At 35.1% G+C, this 23,328-nt stretch overlaps 1 protein-coding gene across 1 annotated transcript in view; it reads right to left on the bottom strand.

The window, feature by feature from the left end:
• Positions 1 to 22,931, bottom strand: part of CAND1 (cullin associated and neddylation dissociated 1) — a 45,260-nt gene extending 22,329 nt beyond the window's left edge. Inside the window, exons 1-4 of the mRNA XM_054580067.1 lie at positions 22,516 to 22,931; positions 13,214 to 13,357; positions 4,592 to 4,746; positions 127 to 250 (exon numbers count right to left, since the gene is read on the bottom strand). Of these exons, the coding sequence (XP_054436042.1) occupies positions 127 to 250; positions 4,592 to 4,746; positions 13,214 to 13,357; positions 22,516 to 22,583 (491 nt within the window). The 5' untranslated portion in view covers positions 22,584 to 22,931. The remainder of the gene's footprint in view (positions 1 to 126; positions 251 to 4,591; positions 4,747 to 13,213; positions 13,358 to 22,515) is intronic.
• Positions 22,932 to 23,328: the final 397 nt, after the last annotated feature.

Genomic DNA, 23,328 nt, shown 5'->3' with positions numbered 1-23,328 from the left:
TATAAATAGCCACACTTTAACCATGAATAATTTTAGACCAAGTTTTATTATACTTATCAGAAAGGAATTTTAATAAATGCACATAATATTTATATTACAAGCACTATAGATTATAGACATGTTTACCTGCTCAACATATCAGCCATAATATCCAAGGCTTCTAACTGAACAGAGACATCTTCCTGCTTTGCTATTGCACTGGTAAGACGTCCAGTAATCTTTTTACATACATTAGCAGCTAACGCAGACCCTGCATGATTAAAACACAATAATAATTTCAATACAAATATATTGAATTCCACTTAACATTCATGGAAGTCGCCAAATAATTCAACTGTAAACTTGATTATGACAGACTCAAGAGACCTATGTCACAAAAATATGTATTTCAAAAGAGGTTGTTTCTCAATAAAATAACTTATTAGACGTAAATGCAGAAGGTATAAATGACCTAGAGAAAACAATGTCGATTCAAATAGACTCTATTGGACAACTATTCCCATGCATGGCATGAATGCCGACCATGGAGTCAGTAGTAGCTGCAAGTGCTTGGAAAACAGAGAGATATCAAGATGGTGGAGGAGTGAATGGAAGTCACACGGACCTTCTCCCAAGACCAACCTGGAATTACAACTAAATTGTGGAGAAATCACCTGGAACAAATAGCTGAACAATAGCGAGAGAGGAGCCTTTTAACCTCAGACAACAGAAGAATCAGCATTAGCACAACTTAACTGGTAAGGAGTACAGTATAGACTCAAGAAGGCGAGCAGTACACCCACAGGCAGCAGCACCAGGAGGACACTGAAACAGCCAGCTGGATCGCCCTGAGAAGAGTGGGGTCTAAACCATAAGCGGGTATCTCTAGACCACAGCACCAGAGCCCAAAAGGTACACAGATAACCACCAGCTGCAAAAAGCAGCAGGGTTGCTTGCTCTCTGACAGAGACAGGTGGCTGGAGACACAAAGAGCCTTTTAAAGGGCCAATACATAAATTTTTATTTGCAACCACTTACCCTGGTCTCTGGTAAAGGTGGGGGTAGAGTGGGCTGGAGACGTCTGAGGAGAGACTGGGGAAGGAGGCTTTGGGGAGAGAACTAAGAGAGTAGCTGGCGGGATCCCAGTGCTGACCCATCCCTCATATGGCAGCAGCCATCTTTCTCAGGCCGATCACTCTCCCGAGCAGCATCAGACTAAGCGGACACAATAGCCCCGCCCCCAAGAGAGACTCTGCCCCATCCTGTGGTGCCTAGGCCTGACTGCTGAGTGCAGAGCGACTAGATTAACAGCTGAAGAAAACAACCACAGATAGTAGATTCCTAGAAGTTTCCAACAGACTGCGTAAGGTCAGACAGGGTCAACATCTGGCATCATCAGAGGCAGATCCAGAAAGAAAAAACAGTGGTCTCCTACCACAGAAATTCATACCTCGAAGTCAGGAAATCAAGACAGATCAATTTAAGAAGCAGAAGCAAAAAAGAAGAGTCTCACAAATAATGGGAAGACAAAGGAACACCCCCCAAAGGGAAAGGAGGAATCCCCACAAAGAGAACTAAATGAAATAGAGGGAAGAAAACTATCAGATATTGAGTTCAAAACAACAGTTCTAAGGAACCTCAATGAGCTCAGTGAGCTGAGAGAATTACAAAAAACTATAAGGACACCACTAAGAACTCACTGCAAACTATATCAGCATAAAAAAAAGGACATAGAAACTATCAATAAGAGACAAGAGGAAATGATGAATACAATTTCTGAACTGAAGAACACAGTAGAAGGAATCAAAAGCGACTCGATGAAGCAGAGGAATGAATCAGCAAGCTGGAGGATAAGGCAGAAAGAGCAAGAAAATGAAAAAAGATTCAAAAAGAAGGAAGAGGCATTTAGGGAAATGCAGGACAACCTGAAACATAATAATATCCATATAATAGAGATACCAGAAGAGGAGGAGGAAGAAGGGATAGAGAACCTGCTGGAAAAAGTAATGATGGAAAACTTCCCTAACTGGAGGAGAGAAAAAGTCACGCAAGTCCAGGAAGCACAGAGGGTCCTATTCAAGAGGAACTCAATGAGCCCCACTCCAAGACACATAATCATTAAAATGGCAAATATCAAAGAAATAGAGAATCCTAAAGGCAGCAAGGGAGAAACAGGCAGTCATATATAAGGAAGCCCCAGTTTGGCTAGCAGCTGACTTCTCAACAGAAACACTGCAAGGCAGAAGGGAATGCCAAGAAATACTCCAAGTAATGAAAAAAGCAAAGGCTTGCAACCAAGACTCCTCTAGCCAGCAGGGCTCTCAATTAAAATGGAAGGCGAAATGAGGAATTTCCCAGACAAAAGGCGGCTAAAAAAATACATCTCCACCACACCAGCATTGCAAAATATGCTAAAAGGATAAAATATGCTTAAGAGGATGAAGAAAAAGAGTATGGATACCCAGTTCCTTTCAGTCACCACTACTTGATATTATCAATATTTTTAATACTTATTAATCTGAATGTAACAATGATTTGTTTTTTTGTTACTTTATTATTTGTTGAAACTAAACCTGTTTGTATATTTCGTGCCTATTTCTATTATTTTTTAAAAAAATCTTTAAATGACTTTTTGGTATTCTTTATCCACTTTTTGACTAAATGTTTGTAGAATTTTTTCCCTAAAAAAAAAAAACCAAACACTATTAACCCTTTTTTAGATGTGTTCCAAATACTTTCCTATTCTATTACTTGTCCTTTAACTTTTTTTATATTTATATTATTGTATAGCTTTAAATGTTTAATATAGTCATTGTCAATATTTTACTTTATAGCTTCTGGGTTTGTATTTTCTCCTAAAACTCCTTAGATTTTACTTAGTGATTTTTAACTCACCTGAATACTTTTTGTATAATGTGTAAAATAGGATTCCTATTTGTTTTATTTCAAGTAAGAGCAGTTCATGCATCTTATTTGTTGAAAAAGCCTTATTTTCCCCATTGATTTGAAATACCAATTTAATCATATATTACATAGTTAGATATATATGTTTCTAGAACACTCATTTCACTGATCTACTTTATTATTTCTGGGCTGGTATCACGTTTTAACTGCTGAGACTCTATAATGGATTTAAATTTTTTAATATTTTTATAATGGATTTTGACATTTAAAAAATAAATATAAAAGAAAGTGCTTGGAAAGCTGCATGGGTTCCTCTGTATCAGTAACCTAGACTTTTAAATTTTAGTGACTTAAAAACCAATGACAAACAAGGTTTCTTTAAAAGAGAAAAGGAAGATAACTGTAACCTCTAATAAAATCCAATCCAGTTCAAAGATTCCGTAACTTCATTACAAAATAAAAATGTTGCTCCAGAGGACTCACAAATGAAGATTACTACTGTAAAGTTGATTTGTGTTAATAAAAAGTGAGAAAAAAATTTTAAAGGGAGAATCTGAATGGTTAACAACCAGAAATCAGCTAAAACCAAACATGTTTTAATGAGAGGAAAAAGATGAGGAAAATATCAATATAGTTAATACAATTACAAATAACATCTCAGAGTTAGTGAAATATTTTATTGAAATTAAGGTTAAAGTAGCATTGGTATGATACATTAGAAAAAGCATCAGTTTTGGATTAAAAAATAATGGATTTGAATCATCACCCAATTAGGTAATAAAAAACTTTGGGTGAATTAATGTTATCTCCCTGAATTTTAGTTCCTTCATCCAGAAACTAGGAATATTAAGGCCTTCCATATGGCTGATGTTGAGAGTAAATGAAATAATATACATGTACCATCCACCATGATAACTAGCATAATGAATGGCTAATAAATATGTTTTAAGTAGATGAGAAAAACTACATACCCAGGCTACATTACTACTAATCTATATCTTTCCACCAAATAAGGAGATAATTTCACTCCATTTGCCAATGAGACAAAAACTTAAGTCTGTTAATTTTAACCAGTAGGATAGCATTTAAGACCAATGCTAAAACATTATCTAAACATTTCTGTCAGAGATCAAAAGCTAAATTAATTGACAAATTGTTTTTAATTTTTTTAAAAATTACCAAGTAACTGTAAGATGTTCAGCCTTACTTAAAGGTATTAGTAAATAGAACTATTTTACAGCTGTCTTAACAGTGTTAAAAATTTTGTATCGTAAGTTCTAATGCAAAGCAAAATTAATATTGAAAATAAAGAGCTAACAAATAATTCATGACGTTGGTTATCTTTTCCCTCATTGTATAGAATGGCATAACTCTATTCAATAGTAATGGTACATACAACAATGTTAAACCTTGCTCCAACATAAGAATCCTTCAGAATTGGTATTTCTATGAGATATTTAAATCCAGTCAAAATATTCATTTAAAACTGAATTTATTTTTAAGCAAAAATAAGACTCCAGACTTTTTTCTTAGTCATTCAAAGGGATGCTTACCAAAGATCTTTTAGGATAAATAACTCTCTCCCTCCTTGGCCAGGAGTGTTTTGGGTGGGGGTAGGAGGGAGAGGAGGGGCAGGGGGAGAAAGGACAGTAGAGGAGAAATACCTCCAAAAGGAAACAGGGAGGAAAATGTTATCTTGCTTACTTACCACTGGAAGCTGGAGGAAGTTCTCCAATTACTGTTTTAAGGCCAATACTTGAAATATCTCGAAGTTGTTCTTTATCAGAAAGCATATTAGTGCAGAGGGTATCTACAATGGTCTCTACTTGGTATTCTTTCACTTTACTCACTAAAGGGCCAAGGCTGTAATATAAAGAAAAACAAAATTTTCATCTAGATAAATATAAAAACAGAAAAATAAACAAATAGAAACATTAACTTTCCTGCCTAGCACCTATCAACACAAAGTAAACACATTATGCCTGTATCATAAAAAGTGTACAAATAAGGCTATTAAATAAATTCTCGATTCATAAGCTCCCTGCAGCTGGTTTCCAATTTTTTCCCCACCAATTTCCATTATAGTATAATGAAATGTAAAATAGTACTACTTTGTGCTCCCAAAGCATCTTGCATTAATATATGCTTTTCATATTAGGATTTTATACTGCTAAAGGTTTGAATGTAGGTCTGCTGGTTGAGGAGAGAGAAAAGCCATTCCTTTGTGTCCTTCCCATAGAATTTAAGACACAATAGATAATGCTGAGTGCATGAATGCTCACTGAGGAAGAGCCGTCATATTCAGGACTGTACTGAATTACAAAATAAAGCCCCTTTCACCAAAAACCTACCATCTGGTTGGTGAGGTAAGGAATTCACCTAATTACTTTAGAAATGAATTAAAGACATTCACTATTCTGCACAATTTTTGTTTTTAAAAAAAAACTTTTAAATTCAATGGTAATATTTACAGGAGACTGCACCTCAGAGATTTTTAGGTACTGGGTTTTGATGGGATATAGTTAGAAAAGAAGAGCATTTCATATAAAAAGATCAGAGACTAGAATAAGTGGAATGCATACTGAAAGAAATGAGGAGAGAAAACTGATAAAAAAAAAGGCAAATCAAAAACTTAAGAGGAAACTTAGGACCCTGGAACAGAATGGAGAACCTTTAAAGTTAGACCAATGAATTTAAATGTGATGTGGTAAAATTGGGAGCTAATACATTTTCTCAGGCATAAATGACAATAAAAATAGTTTAATATGGTAAATGCTCAGATCAATGTTTCACATATATATGCTCAATAAATAAATGCTGCTGATTGCTTGACTAGAGAAGTAGTAGAGAGAGAAATTTGAGGAATTAAGAGGAAAAAGGAAGAAAAATAAAAAGGTTAAAGAAACCCAAGAATAGTCCCATCCAAAATGATGGCAGTGACAACAAAAACATGGCATATATGTAAGAGAAACCTAATGTCAAACAATGAAAATCTGCATTGCAAATAAAAGGAATTCAAAAATAAATGTAAAGAATTCTAGCTTCCATTAATGACAAAACAGCTTTGTTGGACTAACCCTCCTTCACATAACTGTAAGACCTCTAAAACTATTATTTTAGAAAACAACAATTTCAATGCCAGATAATGACGGAACTAAAACCAGAGAAAAACTACCTAGATTTCATATCCAGTAAAATTACCCTTTAAAAATGAAGATAAATTAAGACAATTTCAGTTGAAAGCTGAGCATATATTGCCACCAGACCTGTACAGCAAAAATTGCCAAAGGAAGCTCCCTAGGCTAAAGGAAAATTAAACCAGATAGTACTTAGATTTACAGAAAGGAAGAAAGATCACCAAAAATGTTAAGTGTGTATATATACGAATACATTTTAAAAATTATGTATTTTTTGCATTTATGAACATAAACACAAATATATTAAAAAAGCAAAAGCACAAAGGAGAAAGACAATGAAAAAATGTTACTGCAAGGTTTATATAATTTATCTCATGTGGTACATTAACTTCTAATAGATTATGATAAATTTAAGATGCAATTTATACCCCTAGTCTAGAATGACAATTTGAAAAATAATGAAATCAGATACATCTAAAAAGTTGACAGAGAATATCAAAATTAAATATTGTAATACAGTGATTCCCAACTTTTTGATTTCAGAAACCCTTTTAAAACTTCCAGAATCAATGAAGACCCTGAAGAGTTTTTCTTTCTGTGGGCTGTATCTGTCAATATTTACCATATTAAAAATTAAAAGTAACAATAATAAACTCATTGCATGTTAACAAAAATAACATTTTTAAGAAAAATAATTATATTCTCCAAAAAAATAAAAGAAAATTTTACATTTTTGCAAATTAATTGTTAAGCTTAAAAGGAAAAAATTGAATTCAATCTGTTATATCACATATCATGTGGCCTCTGTAAAATTATACCATGTATTTAGGAGAAAAGGAGAGTCAAAGGAAATGAAAAAACCCTAGCATTATTCATATAATTGTTTTGATACTCAGGATCATGTGATGTCCCAGGGGCCCCCAAATCAAACTTTGAGAACTGCTACTATAAAGTATTTGATTAACCCAAAGAAGGCGGAGGAAAGAAACAAACAACCAAGTACCTTAACAACAATAAAAAAAGAAAACAAGAAGCAAAATGGCACACTTAATCCAACTATATCAATATTTGCAATAAATGTCAATGGACTACCTGCTGTCAATAAGATACATAATTTAAAAATAAAAACAGCATTGGCCAGGTAACTCAGTTGGTTAGTGTCCTCCTGACATTCCAAAGTTGTGAGCTAGTTCCCCAGTCAGGGAATATACAAGAACCAACCAATGAATGCATAAATAAGTGGAACAACAAATCACTGTTTCTCTCTCTCACCCTTCCTCTTTCTCTCTAAAATCATTAAAAGTAAATAAATAAAAAATATTAAAAATTTTAGAAAATAAAAATACAACAAAACAACACAGCCCTGACCGGTGTGGCTCAGTTGGCTGAGTGACCTCCTGCAAAGCAAAAGGTTGCCAGTTCCATTCCCACTACGGGTACATGCCTATGCTGCACGTCTGGCCGGTCCCAGGCCAGGGCATGTATGAGAGCCAACTGATCAACGTTTCTGCCTCACATCTATGTTCTCCCTAAAAATAAAAAATAAAAATAAAATATTTAAAATAAAAACATTAAAAATTAAAGTAATATAAAGAGATATACTATATAAAAACACTAATGTTAAAAATGTTGGAGTGGCTGTATTAACATAAGCGAGAATATATTTCAAGACATGGTATATTTAAAGAGAAATACTTTATACTCATAAAAAGGTCAAACATCAGAAAGATATAATTATAGCCCTGACTGGTGTGGCTCAGTGGATTGGGCATCATCCTGTAAATCAAAAGGTCACAGTTCAATTCCTAGTTGGGGCACATGACTGGGTTGAGGGCCAGGACCCCAGCTGGGGGCGTGGAAGCGGCAACCGATCAATGTTTCTCTTGTGCATTGATATTTCTCTCCCTCTCTTTCTCCCTCCCCCCTCTCTAAAAAATAAATAAAATCTTAAAAAAAAAAAAAGGTAATTATAAAGGTGTATATACCTAGTTATACATCTTTAAAGTACATGAATAAAATCAACATTAAAGAGAAAAATAGGTAAATTGACAATTACAGCTGTAAATTTTAACACTCCTTTTGATATTTAATATCAACAACAAATCACTAAGGATATAAATCTGAAGAACACCATCAACTACCCTGATATAACTGACATTCCAAAAACACTGTACTCAAATACTGCAGAATACACGTTTTTTTAAGTGTACACAGAACACTAACCAAGATCATCTGGTGAACCATAAAGCAAATCTCAGTAAGCAAACAAAACAAATAAACCAAAAAACAAAAACAAAACCGCCCTGAAATCTGAAAGACTACTGTTCTTTGTCCATTAACTGAATTAAATTACAAACCAGTAAAAATAAAAATCAACACCTAGAGAACCCTCAAACATTTAAGAACTGCTTCTAAATAATCCATGGTTCAAAAAAATCACAATGGAGATAAAAAAGTATTTCAAATCGAATGATAATGAGCCCTGGCTGGTATGGCTCACTGGACTGAGTGCCAGCCTGCGAACCAAAGAGTTGCTGGTTCGATTCCCAGTCAGGGTACATACCTGGGTTGCAGGCCAGGTCACCAGTTAGGGGCGCACAAAAGGCAACCATACATTGATGTTTCTCTCCCTCTTTCTCCCTCCCTTCCCCTCTCTCTAAAAATAAATAAAAAAGAATCTTCAAAAACAACTAGAATGATAATGAAAAGTCCTGAAGAACTAGAGAAAAAAAATGCCTTTAAATGTTATGAGAATTAGAAAAGAAAGTGAATAGAAGGAAAGTAATAATAGGGAGAAATCAATAAAATAATCAACAAATAATAGAGAAAATAAACAAATAATAAAACCAGTTTTTTGATAAGAGTAGTAAAGTTGTTAAATCCCTAATTAGAGAAATTAAAGGGGAAAAGAGAGAAAACACAAATTACCAAAATAAAGATTAAAAGAGGGGGATAGTCACTGATGATAATTATTTAGGTACACAATCCTGAAAAATCAACAAAAAACTATTAGACACTGCATTAAAGGACTCATTCCCATTACAATGGTGATTCTCTTAAAATATATCCATAGCTTCAACACAGTCACAATCAAAATTTGAGCAAGCTTATTTATTAAAAAAAAAAAAAAAAAAAGAAATTGACAAACTGATTCCACAATTTACATGGAAATACAAAGAACCTAAAAAATCAAACTACTCCTAAGAAAGAATGAAGCTAGGAAACTTACACTACTTTACTTCTATAGACTACTTTACTCCAGCCTTTCTCAACCAAGAGCAATTTCTACCCTCCAGAAGACATGTGGCAATGTCTAAAGACATTTATTATTATTATTATTATTATTATTATTACAGAAAGAGAAGGGAGAGAGTTGAGAGAAACATTGATAACTTGCCTCCTGTACGCACCCTGACCAGCAACTGAACTTGCAACCAAAGCTTGTACCCTGACTGGGAATCAAACTGGTGACCTTTTGGTTTACAGGGAGACGCTCCAACCTACTGAGACACACCGTCAGGGATAGAGACAATTTTGGTTGTCACTAACTACTGAAGAAGAAGGAATGTTAATGGCAAATAATGGGTAAAGGCCAAACTGCTGCTAAACATTCTAAAATATACAGAACACACAAGAGAATTCCTCACAACAAAGAATTATCTGGCTCAAAAGTCAATATGCCAAGGTTGAAAAAGCCTGAGCTACACTAACAGAACAGTGTTGTACTGGCATTAGAATAGACAAATAAATAATCAATGGAACAGAACAGAGTCTAGAAATATTGGGTTAGCCAAAAAGTTCATTTGTTTTTTTTTTCTACACAACAGCCCTACTAGTGCTTAGTTGTCTTTAACTTCATTTGAAACCATCTTGTTAGATTGTACTGTGACAACTGTCATATCAACATGCATTTAAAAAACAAAAATCAAACCTGGAGAATTTTTGTGTAGCCATTTTAATATTGAAGATGGAAGAAAATATGCAACATTTTCAGTGTATTATGCTTTATTATTTTAAGAAAGGTAAAAATGCAACTGAAAGGCAAAAAACAGTTTGTGCAGTGTATGGAGAAGATTCTGTGACTGATCAAACATGTCAAAAGTGGTTTGCAAAGTTTCTTGGTACTAATCACATTGTGGCCAAGTAATTCTTTGCTGTGGGGCTGTCTTATGCATTGGAAGATGTTTAGAAGCATCCCTGGCCTCTACCCACTAGAAGCCAATCTTGGGAGATGGCTGACGTACTCAAACTATTCAAATCAATAAAGTTATTGTGTCTTTCATTTTACGGAAAAACACTAAATGAATTTTTTGACCAACCCAAAAGAACCACACCTTTATAGTTAATTGATTTCTAACAAAGATGCCAATGCAATTCAGTAGGGAGAAAACGTATTTTCAACAAATGGCACTTCAATGACTAGATATCTTTATGGGGGAAATAATGAATTCATTTCCTACTTCATAAAAATTAATTCAAGATAGATCACAGAATTAAAAGTAAAATCTGAAACTACAAGATTTTTAGAAGAAAACAGGAGAAGATCTTTGTAACAAGGTAAACAAAGATTTCTTAAGACACGGTAATGATCATAAAAGAAAAGCTGAAATTAATATTAAACTAAAGTAAATTTAAAACTAGTATTAAAAACTTAAGCTCATCAAACTGGGAGAAAATATTTACAAAGCATATACATATCAAAGGACTTACACCCAGAATATATGAAAAATACTTATAATATATGAAAGCTACTGATTTTTGTATCTTGTTACCTCACTGAATTCTTGTTTAAATTTTTCCTTGATTAACTTAATTTTTCCCATATACCTTTATCACTTCTTATGTGTCCGATTTTTCCCCCTTGTCTTATAGTGGCTATTACCTTCCAAAGAAATGTATCAGGGACAGAGACACATCTTTACCTTGTTTCTGATTTTTGTGTGAAGATATCTGGTAATTTATTGGTATTTGAGTTGAGGTATGAATATGTGTGGTTGTGAACTTTAATGTTAAAAAGATACTATCAATTCCATGTTATTAAATGTTTTACTTCAAACTGGCAATATATTCTCCTAGTGAGATAAAGCATCCCCTACCTGTTCTTTCCCCCCAATGACACATTACATGTGATGCTGATCTTTGGAAGGTGCTTCCTTCACTCTTCTAATTATCCAAACCAGCCTAAGTGTTAGGTTTTTGTTTGTTGTTTGTTTGTTTTTAATTGAAATCAAGGCAGAATCTTACAGTGCCTTGACAACTAACCAGAAAATTTTTTTTCCTTCCTCTGATCTATTAACATGATGAAATAAATGTACTAATAAAGCACATAATATTGAACTGCCCTATATTCTTGAGATGAACCTCACTTGATCATGTTATGTTACACTTAACATATTGTTTAGTCTTATTTTGAACTTTAAATGAAACTGGACTGTAGTTTTCTTTTACAGTGTTATCTTTAGTCAGGATTTGTTATCAGTACTTAGTTTAAATAAAAGACTGGAAGGTTTTCATACTTCATGTTCTGGAATAGTACTGGAAGTGTATGTACTGGAATTACATATTCTTTGAGGTTTCAAAGAGTATGTCAAAGATTTCTGGGCCTGAGTTTCTTTTGAATGATCAGTTTAATAACTTTCCCAATTTCTTGGTAAGGCTCCTTTTTATCTATTGGGATTTTCTCTCCTCTTGTGTTTTATCTCCTAATTTATTACTTTTGTTCATATCTTAATTTTTATTTTCTTGTATATGTCATTTCTCCCCAATCCATTAATTCTAAGTATAACAGATCATCAATTCAGGTTCCTACGAGTTAAGATTCATACTCATGTGATTAAGACCTACATACCTCTTAACTCTAAATCTGGAACACAAGACTACTTTTTCCTTATTGTACTTAAAGCCTGATAAATAAATGTTCGGCATTTATTTTAAACAAAACTTTGTTAATTAAGCACATGGAAAAATAATTAAAAGATGACAACAAAGTAAAATTATAGACTCATTTGCATTATTCTGCAACTTATTTTTAAGACCCATTTTATTTTGAGCTTGCACATGTCCCAAGTTAAACATATACCAATATAAAAGAAAGTCATACTGCATGTCTAGAAATTCTGTGATCAACGACTTCTCAATTTTTGCCTGCTCTTACAGCAAGTATGTAAAGGTTTAGCTCAAAACAAATTTAAAACCTTTATAAGAATATCCAATAAAGGAATGATGAGACAATATTTTATTTAAACTGATATCAAATGTGACATAGAAATTGACATAAAATTCCATAATTTAATTTTTATATGAAACTAAACAGTATACTTACTAATAACTTACGGTGCAAATTGTTAAGGATTTCTAATATTTGGTAAGTATAAATTAAATAGATGCATTAACAGAGTAAATTCAACTTTACTTTTTCATTTTTTAAAATTTTTTGTTTTTTTTAAAATTTATTGTTCAAATACATTTGCCTCCATTTTCCCATCTGCACTTTCCCCTGACCCACCCACCCATCCCCACCTCCCACCCTCAATCCTTCCCCACTTTGGCTTTGTCCATGGGTCCTTTATCCATGTTCCTTGACTTGACCCTTTCCCTTCTTTTCCTCGTTATCTCTCTCCCTCCTCCCCTCTCATTACTGTCAGTAAGTCCAACTTTCAAATGTTGTTAGCATCATACCTAACAAAATGCTCCTACTGTACTATACACACAAAGACAACTGGAATTTCCAAAATTTTTAAGAAAGGTTCTTTGTAACTATTTTATCATCACTGTTGATTTGTGTCAACTATGGTTGTAACTGCTGCTATTCTTTAAGTCTTATTATTTTTTTTTGTTTTTACTTCCCTTAATCACTGGTTCTTAAATTTTCCTCACAGTGGAATATAGGAATGGATAGAGCCAAGAAAGCCTTTTAAATAAGCTAAAATATCAGGTCAAACAAGTGAGAGAACCACTCTTTCTGGGGTTTCCTATATGTACTGCTTAAGAAGTAAAATACCATAAAAGGCTACATTTAGTCAATATAGAAACTATAAGGAAATGTATCTTATGTACCAAGAACACTAAACATTCATCAGCCACTTACTCCAGAAAGACACATTACAGGACTAAGATAATTTACCAATTATTACAGTATTTTAAAAATGTGGCAAAGGGCATAGTAAATAAGTTAAAAAAAAAACAAAACTTACCATTTGACAGCTAAATTCTGTACCTCTCCATTTTTATCTTCCAGTAATTTCAAAATCATTTTCACTACTTTCCTTTCACTATCATCATCCAACTTGATGGAATCTTTCTGCAGTTCTGTCATCAAATCATTTGTTGCCATAAACCTATCAAAAATTAAAATTTGTTAATTATTTAAATAAGGTACTATTACCCGATATTACCTTCCCCAGGTCTGTCTTGATTTCAAATTTCCTGAAAGAACCTACAGTGTGAGCAATCTTTCACTCTAACTGCATCACTGCTCATAGGGGGAGAAAAGCTCCTCTTAATTTTTTCTTTGAATTTTGTCTAAGAAGCCTTCAACTACAAACATTAAGAATACCTTCCTAAGTAATGGCTGTGTGTTGGACTGAGGTCACATATTACAAATTACTAGGAAATTTCCAAAATACAAATTCTCACCTTCACCCCAACTCCCACCACTAAGGTATCAGGTGTCTTTTCAAAATAATGATGAGGTGATTCTAGAAAGTTGTTCCATGTGACATCCAAACCCTTCCTCTTAAGAACCACTGCCAAAGGAAGGTTTAATACTAAAAGAGCCTGACAAAAAACCCAAAATGATCAACTGTCTCAACTTAGTTTTAAATAAAGGATTGAACAGAAGATAAAAATAAGGTAAATAGACTTGCAGATTTTTCTTAATACCTCACCAAACAATTCGTTGTTTTAAAAGTAATTTCTTAGAATATTAGTCACACTGAAATAAAGTCCCGAAATCTGTTTAAAAACCAAATAAAATTTTCCCATCATTCCTGGCTCCCCTCTACCTATCAAAATAAACTAACTGAAATAACTACTCACTGTATGTTGCCATGTATAATATGCACTTTTTTGCCCAAATTTTTGAGTGAAAAATAAGGATGCACATTACACATGGGTAGTACTAATTTTGTATCTATATAAATGTTTTTAATTTTTATTTGCTTATGCATTAAAAGTGTAACTCTAGAAGGCAATAATGATATCCATATGCAAAACAATACTGAAATATGACAATCAGTTTTGTTTCTAAATATAAATACTTGAATTAAAAAATTAAAACAAAAGATTTTTTTCCTGAAAGTTTGGGCCAAAACATGGGTGTGCATTATACATGGGAGTGTATTATACACGGCAAAATACGGTAATGCCCTTTTATTTGAATCAGATCCAGTTTGACCAAAAATTCAGTATTTTATGTTACATGCAGAAATGTCAACATCCATGTTTAAATCCATTAAAATACAACTATTAGGGCTGAAATGATAAACAGCTATATAGACAGTCTGGCAATGTAGGCAATAAACTGTGACAAGTATTTGGCAAAAAACTTATTAATTTAGTTCCTCATTACTTGTAAGGGCAGTTTAAGAATAATTCCAGTAATTAGTATGTTCATTTAATACCAATTTCACAAAGTTTTAAACTACATGCAAGCAAAATTCCTACCAAATTTTGTAAAACTGCTTATAAAGAAAAGCTTATGTTCAAATTGGGATAATACAAGGTAAATCAGGCATGTACTTCTTCAAAATGGACATAGTTCTCCTAATTGGAAACCCCTCCCAATTTTACATGACAAAAGTAAATTAAAACCATGTAGTATTCTGGAAAGTAAAATAAAACAAACTCAATGAGCACATGAATGTAGGCACTTCTACATATAAAATATTAAACCATTTACTTAGATAAAATTCATTAAATAACCACAGTAGTTAGCATTTCTAAGAATCCCTGAAATGCTGATCATCTTGTAAAGAAAAACATCAATTTCAGTAAAAAAGCCGATAATCCCAATATAAAAAATTTTTGTTTTATGGTTCTGAAGTGATTCTACAGTACTACCACAAAGACAGATTCATTCATTCATTCATCAATTCATTCATTCATTCACTGCCCATTATGATCATATGCCTATGGGCAAAGGATAGATAAAAGATAAACTTTGGCTCCTCACCTCAGAGAACCTCTGATTCTCTGTATCAGAGAATTCTAATAAATAAGTCTACTGATTTTCAAAAGTCAATTAATGGTTAATTTTTTTTTTAATTAAAATGAGCACCAGCAAAATTAGCAATCCAGAAAAAAATGAAATGATATAGTATGAGGGGAGAGGGGTTTAAGGAGACTAAATGGTAATGTTAAAAAAAAAACAAAAACCATAAAGATTTAAAAAAATGAAAGTTATTTTTTAATGATATCCTGAAAACCAGTAAAGCCTGAGTATTCCTTCTGTTAATTTGATATGACAAAACTGCATTATAAATATTCTTATAAGGAAATCAACAATTTTGAAAGCTGTCCATTGCAGATTCAAAAGCCAATTGGTAAACTGTCTCTTGAGCACTTACTCTTTATGTATGGTGTACTAATGGCTGAAATGATAAACACATACTCAGTCCCTTTCTCTTAACTTTTTCTTCTGCTATGGCAGACAGATAAGTAAATGGACAAACCTCAACCTTACAAACTTTTTAAAGCCAATACTCAAGGGTATTTGGCAATGATCACACCAAAAAACTGATGCTTAGCTTGGGACTCAAAGGATTAATAAGGGTTTGTATTGGGAAATCTGGTTTGGAATTTTTAATTGTTTATTTTTGTGTGGGTGGTGCTGGTGAGGGTTAGAATACCTCAGGGTAAAAGACTGAGAAGGAGCAGTTCAGTGGAAAGTCAATCTGATAACCAAGAGGGAGTCGTGCGTATAGTGAACAGAGGATTCACATCCTAGGTGGGACGGAATGGGATGATGAGAGTTATACAAAGTGCTCAATTTAAAACTTATTATCTATTTATTTCTGAAACTTTCCATTTAACATTTTTGGGCCATAGTTGACTATGGGTAAATAAAAGTGCAGAGAGCAAAACCATGGATAGGCTCCGCTTCAAGTCTACTTAGTGCCACATGCTATGCGTAAGTGTGCTTTTGTGGTAATTTTGCTATTTAAAATAACCCCTAAGTGTAGTGCAAATGTGCTGTCTAGTGTTCCTAAGTACAAGAAAACTGTGATGTGTCTTCCCCCCCCCCAAAAAAAGTCAGATAAGATTTTTTCAGGCATGAGTTATAGTGCTATTGGCCTTCAGTTCAATGTTAATGAATAAATATACATTAGATAAGATAGTTTTAAACAGAAACACACATAAAACAAATTTACAAACTGATTAACTGATGAAAATTCTGTAAAACTTGCCCATAGGAACCTAACCCTAATGGTTCATTATCACTAACTGAATGTTCTTGGCAACTTTGAGAATGAACTCGGAGATTTATGAGGTTAAAATTAATAGGTATTTGAAATGGATTAGATACGAGGATGGGAAGAGATGAGTTAGGAAAAAGACAAAGAAGTAGGAGGAAAACCACAGGGCTCAGGTGTTAGAGATGAGTGTGTATACTGTCCAGTCTTAATGTTATTAAACAACCACTCTGACATCAGATGGTCCAAGCACTTATCTTACAAAAGGAGAAAGATTAATAAGCCATGTTCAACTACAGACTACATGGACTGGCCACTCCTCTGATCTGAAACAAACTGATTTGATGTTTACAAGTAAAGCATATTGTTTCCTGGACATAAACAAGCATACAGAATGACCATATTAGACAAGTTCACTTTGCAACACAGAATATCAAACTTCCTCCACTCTGGGTGACTGCTACTTCCTTTACCACTTACTGCTCTTCCTCTGCTGTCGTCTCCCCTATCTGTAACATTAAAGATGTCAAATGATAGAATTTCCCCCAGTTTCAGACAACTTTCAATCTAAAGCAAATCTCCACTTCCTTAGACTTTTCCCAAAATTACCCCAATAAACAGGTCCCAACCCTCTTGCTGAGATATCCCATATTGTGTGTGCTCCCTCACTGTATTAGTAATAAAACCAATCTCTACCAAAAATATCTATATAAGAGTTTCAAGGAGGAAGAAATGGGAAATGGTACAGCTGCTTACATATCAAAATAGACAAAAACCCTCTAAATTAGTTACATGAAGATGGTTTGGAATTTGGGGAGAGTAATTTCAGTAAGCTTAGGAGGGCAACAGCTAAGGAGTTTAGAGTTTATCTTATAGTCAATGGGTACTAGTGGGGAAGGCAATGATAAGTGGTGATATTGAAGAAGAAAAATCTAAAGGAAGATTTACCAAGAAGTTGGATTAAAAAGAGGCTTGAGATGGGGAGACTAATTTGAGAAATATTTATCATGGTACCAAAGAAGAGAAGAAAGGTAAAAGGGTGACATCAAGGTTTTCCAATTGGGACATTTGGTGGATGGTAATGTCACAAGACAAAATAAGAATTAAAAAAGGCTTAAGTTAACGTGGAAAAGGAGAAAGTAAGATGTTAACTTTCAGAATCCTGTAGGAGCCCCAAATGGTTATAACTTAAGAGGCAGTGCAACTCATTCATTAATTCAACAAATATTTTGGGGTGCTATCATTAGGTACCGTGCCAGGCTCCACAAACAACAGTTATGAACAAGACAGTCAATAGTGTAGAACTTACATACCTGGCTTTTCCTACTGGACTGAAATTTCCTTGCAAAGAGAACTTACTCATGTCTAGTAAATCCAATGTAGAGAATAATAAATAAAGGTAGAAATAAATATACTATACTGCACAATGAGTAACTCTCAACCCTTCCCCTCATATATAAACACAATGTGACCCTTGTTTCTAAATGATATGGGCCAAGTGTATCACCTAGTGATTGAATTATCTTTTACAGATCTTGTACACAAACGATGGCTATCTCACTTTTTCTCATTTATTCCCTTAGAGTTATGAATTAACTTGGGACAGTCTTACTATTGTTCATATAAACAAAACTAATTTTTAGTCATATTTCTTCTTCCCAGTTTCCTCAATGAGGTCCCTTTCTCCTCTTTTTCAGTGGTGAGCTGTAATCATTGATGATCATCAGTGTCACCACTATGCCTGAATCAAAAAAAAAAAAAAAAAATCACTTAAATGAAATCTAGAAACTTACTGCCATCAACCTGCAAAGTACTTTAAAATGTCCAAAAATCACTAATCTCTACAAATCTATTTCTTCTGATTAAACTTAGTTTTTTCCAAGCACAAGCAGACCAGGTAAGGGTCACTTAGTATTTACTGTTACATTATTGTAAATGCCCACACAGTACTTTCAGCTATGTTATAGGACCACTAATGTCCCTTCCAGCTCTGAAAATCTATTATTCCATTTAACAGGACTGAGATTTTTGTTGGCATTTTAAGTAGCTTTCAAGAGAAAACGACTTTGTTGGGTAACACAAACCACTATCAAGTGAGGAAATTCTATATGCAGTGAATTATTTTTGACTATATCAAATGGTATTTTTAAAAGATTGGTAGATTTTACACTGGCTTATGGAAGAAACTTCCGAAATCCTTAGATACTTTTTTCTTAACTTTGGAACTAAAATCCAATTTAACTAAAACAAGCATCCATTGAGAACCCACATGTTCAAGGCACTAAGCAGAGTGAGGGGTTCAGTTCAGTAAGACAAGGTACCCACCCTCAAAGAGTTTCCAGAAAAATACTCACCCCCAGCTACAATCAAGATTATCTACTCCCTCTCCCCCAACAAAATTTTGCATAGTGTGCTTTCACATTGCTTCTCTATCTAGAATTTAAAGAACTTAGCTCAGATACTCCCCAAACACGAATCTCCTTGCTTTCATCTTCTCTGCCACTGCAGCTGGACAACTACATACTGCCATGGGTTACTTACCTTTGTACAATAGTGTCTTTAACCATTCATGTATATATTGCTGAGGGCAAGAACTAGATCTCCAACTTTTGGGAGTCCCTCTAAGGGAATTATTAAAAGCATCTTCCAGCACAAAATATTCCACAAACCTAACTTAGAAGGAACTGAAATTTAAGGTCTTAATCTTAATGTACCCTAGCCAAAACCCTGAAGCAGCAGCATACTGGGGGTAGTTAAGAAAGAGTTCATGCTCTGAGGATATCTGGAAAGCCCAGATCTACTACTATCAGACTGACCTTGGGCAAGTATTCAATACTTAACATCACCATTTCAGTTTCCTCAGCTGTACTAGAGATTAGTAGTATCCACTTAAGGATAAACAGGATCAAGTGTGTAAAGTCCATACTAACCATTAATTTTAACTATTATGTACAGAGAGATAAAAAAAGGTAATTGTTTTTCCTTAGCTCTTGATTCCTTGGTATACTTTAATTCAGTTAGTGGTAAAGTACATAAAAATAAAAGCAGAACTTTGTTATCTCAACCCACTGAGTGTTCAATATTAATATTCACAAATGAAGCATTCCCATGATTCACACACACTGAAGTTTTCATTCTGGTACCTAGAGAATCATCTACTTACTGGCACTAAACTTTAATATATTATATATAACCCACCTTCAAAGAATACAGAATATTAAAAGAAAAAGAGCATTCATTCCTCTGCCAATAAATTGAGCCTATGATTTAAATCCTACAAAACAATTCTTTTAAAATGCTGACTTTTCAAAACTCTGAAACATGCACCCATTTCTTTACCTTCTTTGCATTAATGGACTACGGAGTCATCCCGAGACCTGAAATTTCGGGCCTATAAGGGACCGTTTGTAATCACCCATGTGCAAGTCTGGCCAGTGAAAATTTAATCCCAAATTAAGCAGCCTGCCCAACATCTCACAGATATTTCACAACAAAAAATCCTACATAACTAAAACCCCTATCTTGAGACTAATAGATTTCCTGTTTGGGGTCTGCCATGAGAAGAATATATTTTTTCCCTTATTTTTAGATGTACTTTTTTTTTTCTTTTCCCCTTAGCACAAGGTAGAATGGTTAGATACAATATGTTAATTAGCCTTGTCCTCAACACCCTTCTGGCACTAGATATTTTAAAACATGTAGCAGAAAAAACAATGATATTTACATCAAAATAAACAAATAAATACATTTCTACTGAGAATTAGAAAGCATCACTTTAAAATAGAAGATACGTATTCAAGTTAATTAATGCCTGTACTGAAAATATACAGAAAAATCTTCAATACTTGACTTCAAATGACCACTATTTTAATTAATCTCTACATGTCTGTAATTTAATATACACAGTGCTTTAGTTCCAAAGACTTGTCTGTTAACTGGATGGCTTGAGCATATCACAAGTTTTTAAAACAGGGTAAATAAAAATTCTTAATGATGCCAAATTACTGAGAAGTCAGTCACCTATTGTTCCTAAATATATCTTCTTCCCAAAACTATCTTCTGTAATACCCACCAACTATTAAAAATTGTTCAATATTATACTTTTAGAATAATCTTTCCTGCAATGTTTTGATTTATTCCAGCCTAAATTGATAGATGATCCTTATCAAGTCCAACACTGACTACAGCTTAACTTCAGAGCACTATTTCTTGCGCACTCATACAGTTTAAAAACAAAAACCCAACCAGGTGTACATTTTTGCCAAGTTTCAGTCAATAATCACATATTATCACATGATTTGATTTCTTTATTCTAAACGTATTACCCATACACAAGTCTAAGTAAACAGAACTGTACTATCACAGGGAATGTGCTATCTTTAGACTGAAATTGATCACAATCAAAATAAAATTTAGTACTTTTACGGAATGAGCCAAACTGACAGAAATGGGAAGGGGGGAAATCAACACTAGCTAAAAGTTAGTCATATATATGTTCCACTCAAATGTTTATTTAAACTTCAAAGGCTTAAGCTGGGAGCAAGCAAAGCTCCGAATACAAGTAAAGAACATTCTAATCCTTTGAAAAAAAACAAAGAAAAACCTTATTTTAGCCAATAATCTTGATTTTGGCCCTAGAACTACACAAATCTAAAATATCAAAATACCCAAAACAAACATGTCTCCTCCAGAAAATCACAACACTAAAATCCATAGTATTAGCAAAGTTTCAAATACAATACTTAAAAATCCCCCATGTACCAAAACTTTGTAAAAACCACTTGTCTTTGAAGTCACAGAACTAAAACTGTATTTCATTGGCAATGAAATTCATTATGTATTTCATTAATATACCAACACATCACTTTAATTAAGAACGCAATCTCTACATTTTTCATGGTTCTTGCTTCACAAATGGGGACATTTCTTACTGATAAAGTTTAGAAAATTTTTCAGGTGTTATATCATACTGTTTGTACAGTAGATAAATAAGCTTTTCAGCCAAAATCTTAATGGAAGACTGTATGTTCTTTCTTTTGAAATGCACATAAAATACAACCACTAAACCTTGGAGAACCAGTATCAAAGAAGTAAGTTTTCTTAGATCAAGAGGCGGGAATAAAAAAAATGTAACAGTACTGTAGTGCAAAAAAAAGAGAAACCAAGATAATCCGCGAAAATAGAACAATTCTTCAATATGCATGTTACCAGCGTTTGGAACCAACAATACAAGTGTGCTGGAACTGAAGTGCTATCATATTTACCATCCCCGTATTAAAAACAATTCCTTTCAATAAGATTCATTTGCTTGGTTTACTTTTCTGTTTAAGGTTCAGCTATTTATCTCTCTTGTAGTAAATTCTGGATATAAAAAAAATAAAACTGAAACCCCGAGTTCCTACTTGGGTTTTTACCTGACAAGGGAAAAGAACAGAGATGCTGGCGGGAAAACCCTACGAGTCAAGTTTCCTCCATCCTGGCTGCCCTCCCCCTTCTCTCCACTTTCACAAATGAAATAATCCTAAGAAAAAGTTTATAATCTAATCCGACAAGAGGTCAAAAAAAGCAAGTCGTACAAGATGAATGCACCTAGGCCCCCCTCACAACTGCGGGAAAGGAGGCGGCTAGGTCCCCGAGTGGGCAGCCGCGCGGCCCCAGAAAGCAGGGCGGCCTAGCGCCCCCGGCGGGCCGGCGGGTAGGCCTGGCCTCTCGATCTCCAACACTACAGCAACTCCTTTCCCCACAACGGTGGGGGACTTCGCCCCTTTCCCCTACCCGGGATTCGAAAATCATGTCGGGAAGTGAGGGAAAGGGTAGCAGAGAATGCGGTGGGGACGTCTGGGGACGCAGAAGAGGCCCAGGGCCAGCGGCGGCCAACGGCCTAAAGAAAGGAATGGGGGAAGGTGTTACAAGGTGGGAAACGAAAGGGGACTGCCGGGATCTGGGACCGGACTGGTGGGCTGGGGACTTACGGAAAGCTGAGAAACCGGCTAAGGCCAAAGGGGTGGGGCAAGGCCTGTGTGAGAGCCATGGCCGCGGACGGGGGACCCCGAGGAGGGTTTACGGTCGGATTTCGGCCTTACCTGAAGTCCTTGTCACTGGATGTCATTTTTTCCAGCAGATTGGAAATATGGTACGAGGCGCTCGCCATGTTGACGGCCTCGATCCCACCCGTCGCCCCTGCCGATGCTGCTGCCCGCCGCCGCCGCCGCTGCTCCTCTCACTCGCGGCGGTCCCGCTTCCAGGGTCGCAGCACGACGCAGACGCTGCCTTAGGGAGGCGCCTCGACGGGTTGCCCCTTACCCGGCCAAGCGTGGGCCTGTCCCAGGGAAAGCAGAGGCTACGAGGCCGGCCTAACGACGGCGCTGCTCGCCGGAGAACGAGCTCATGGGAAGCAAGGAGTATAGCAGGGCCTCTCCTGGGAGCCAGACACTTCCAATCCGGCTCGTCTAGCTCCCTCTCCCTCCGCACTGTCTCCCTAGGGCAAGAGGCCAAAGCCCGCCTCCTTCGCTCCGGGGGAGGAGATGGTGTACGCGGGACGCCACGGAAAGCTGAGGTTAGAGTTCACGGAGGTCTCCCCACGCACGCTGTAAGGACGCTAGTTAAAAGGTAATCCTGTTGGCTGAGGCTTGTGTCAGTCTTCACGTATACCGCCTTTCAGAAGGCAAGACCACGACCGAAAAGGCCTATTCTCGCGAGACTTAAAAGCGACGGTTAAAGCATGGGGGAGCGGGTGGGATAAGTGTGTCTTAATCTAAAAATAGCTTGACTTTTTACCTGTACAGTAGAGAAAAAGATTACAATTATAAAGACCGGAAGTAGTGCTAATTAAGGGGTTAGCCTGGACACGAGCAGGAGAATTTACTAAAAGGATCTTTCGTTTCGAATGCGGGTGT

Source organism: Pteronotus mesoamericanus, unplaced genomic scaffold (genome assembly GCF_021234165.1).
Source record: "Pteronotus mesoamericanus isolate MK-2021 breed Mesoamerican mustached bat unplaced genomic scaffold, CSHL_Meso_final contig_56, whole genome shotgun sequence".
Lineage (NCBI taxonomy): Eukaryota > Metazoa > Chordata > Mammalia > Chiroptera > Mormoopidae > Pteronotus > Pteronotus mesoamericanus.
The sequence above is the reverse complement of the archived record's forward strand: the minus strand, read 5'-3'. Positions and strand labels throughout refer to the sequence as shown.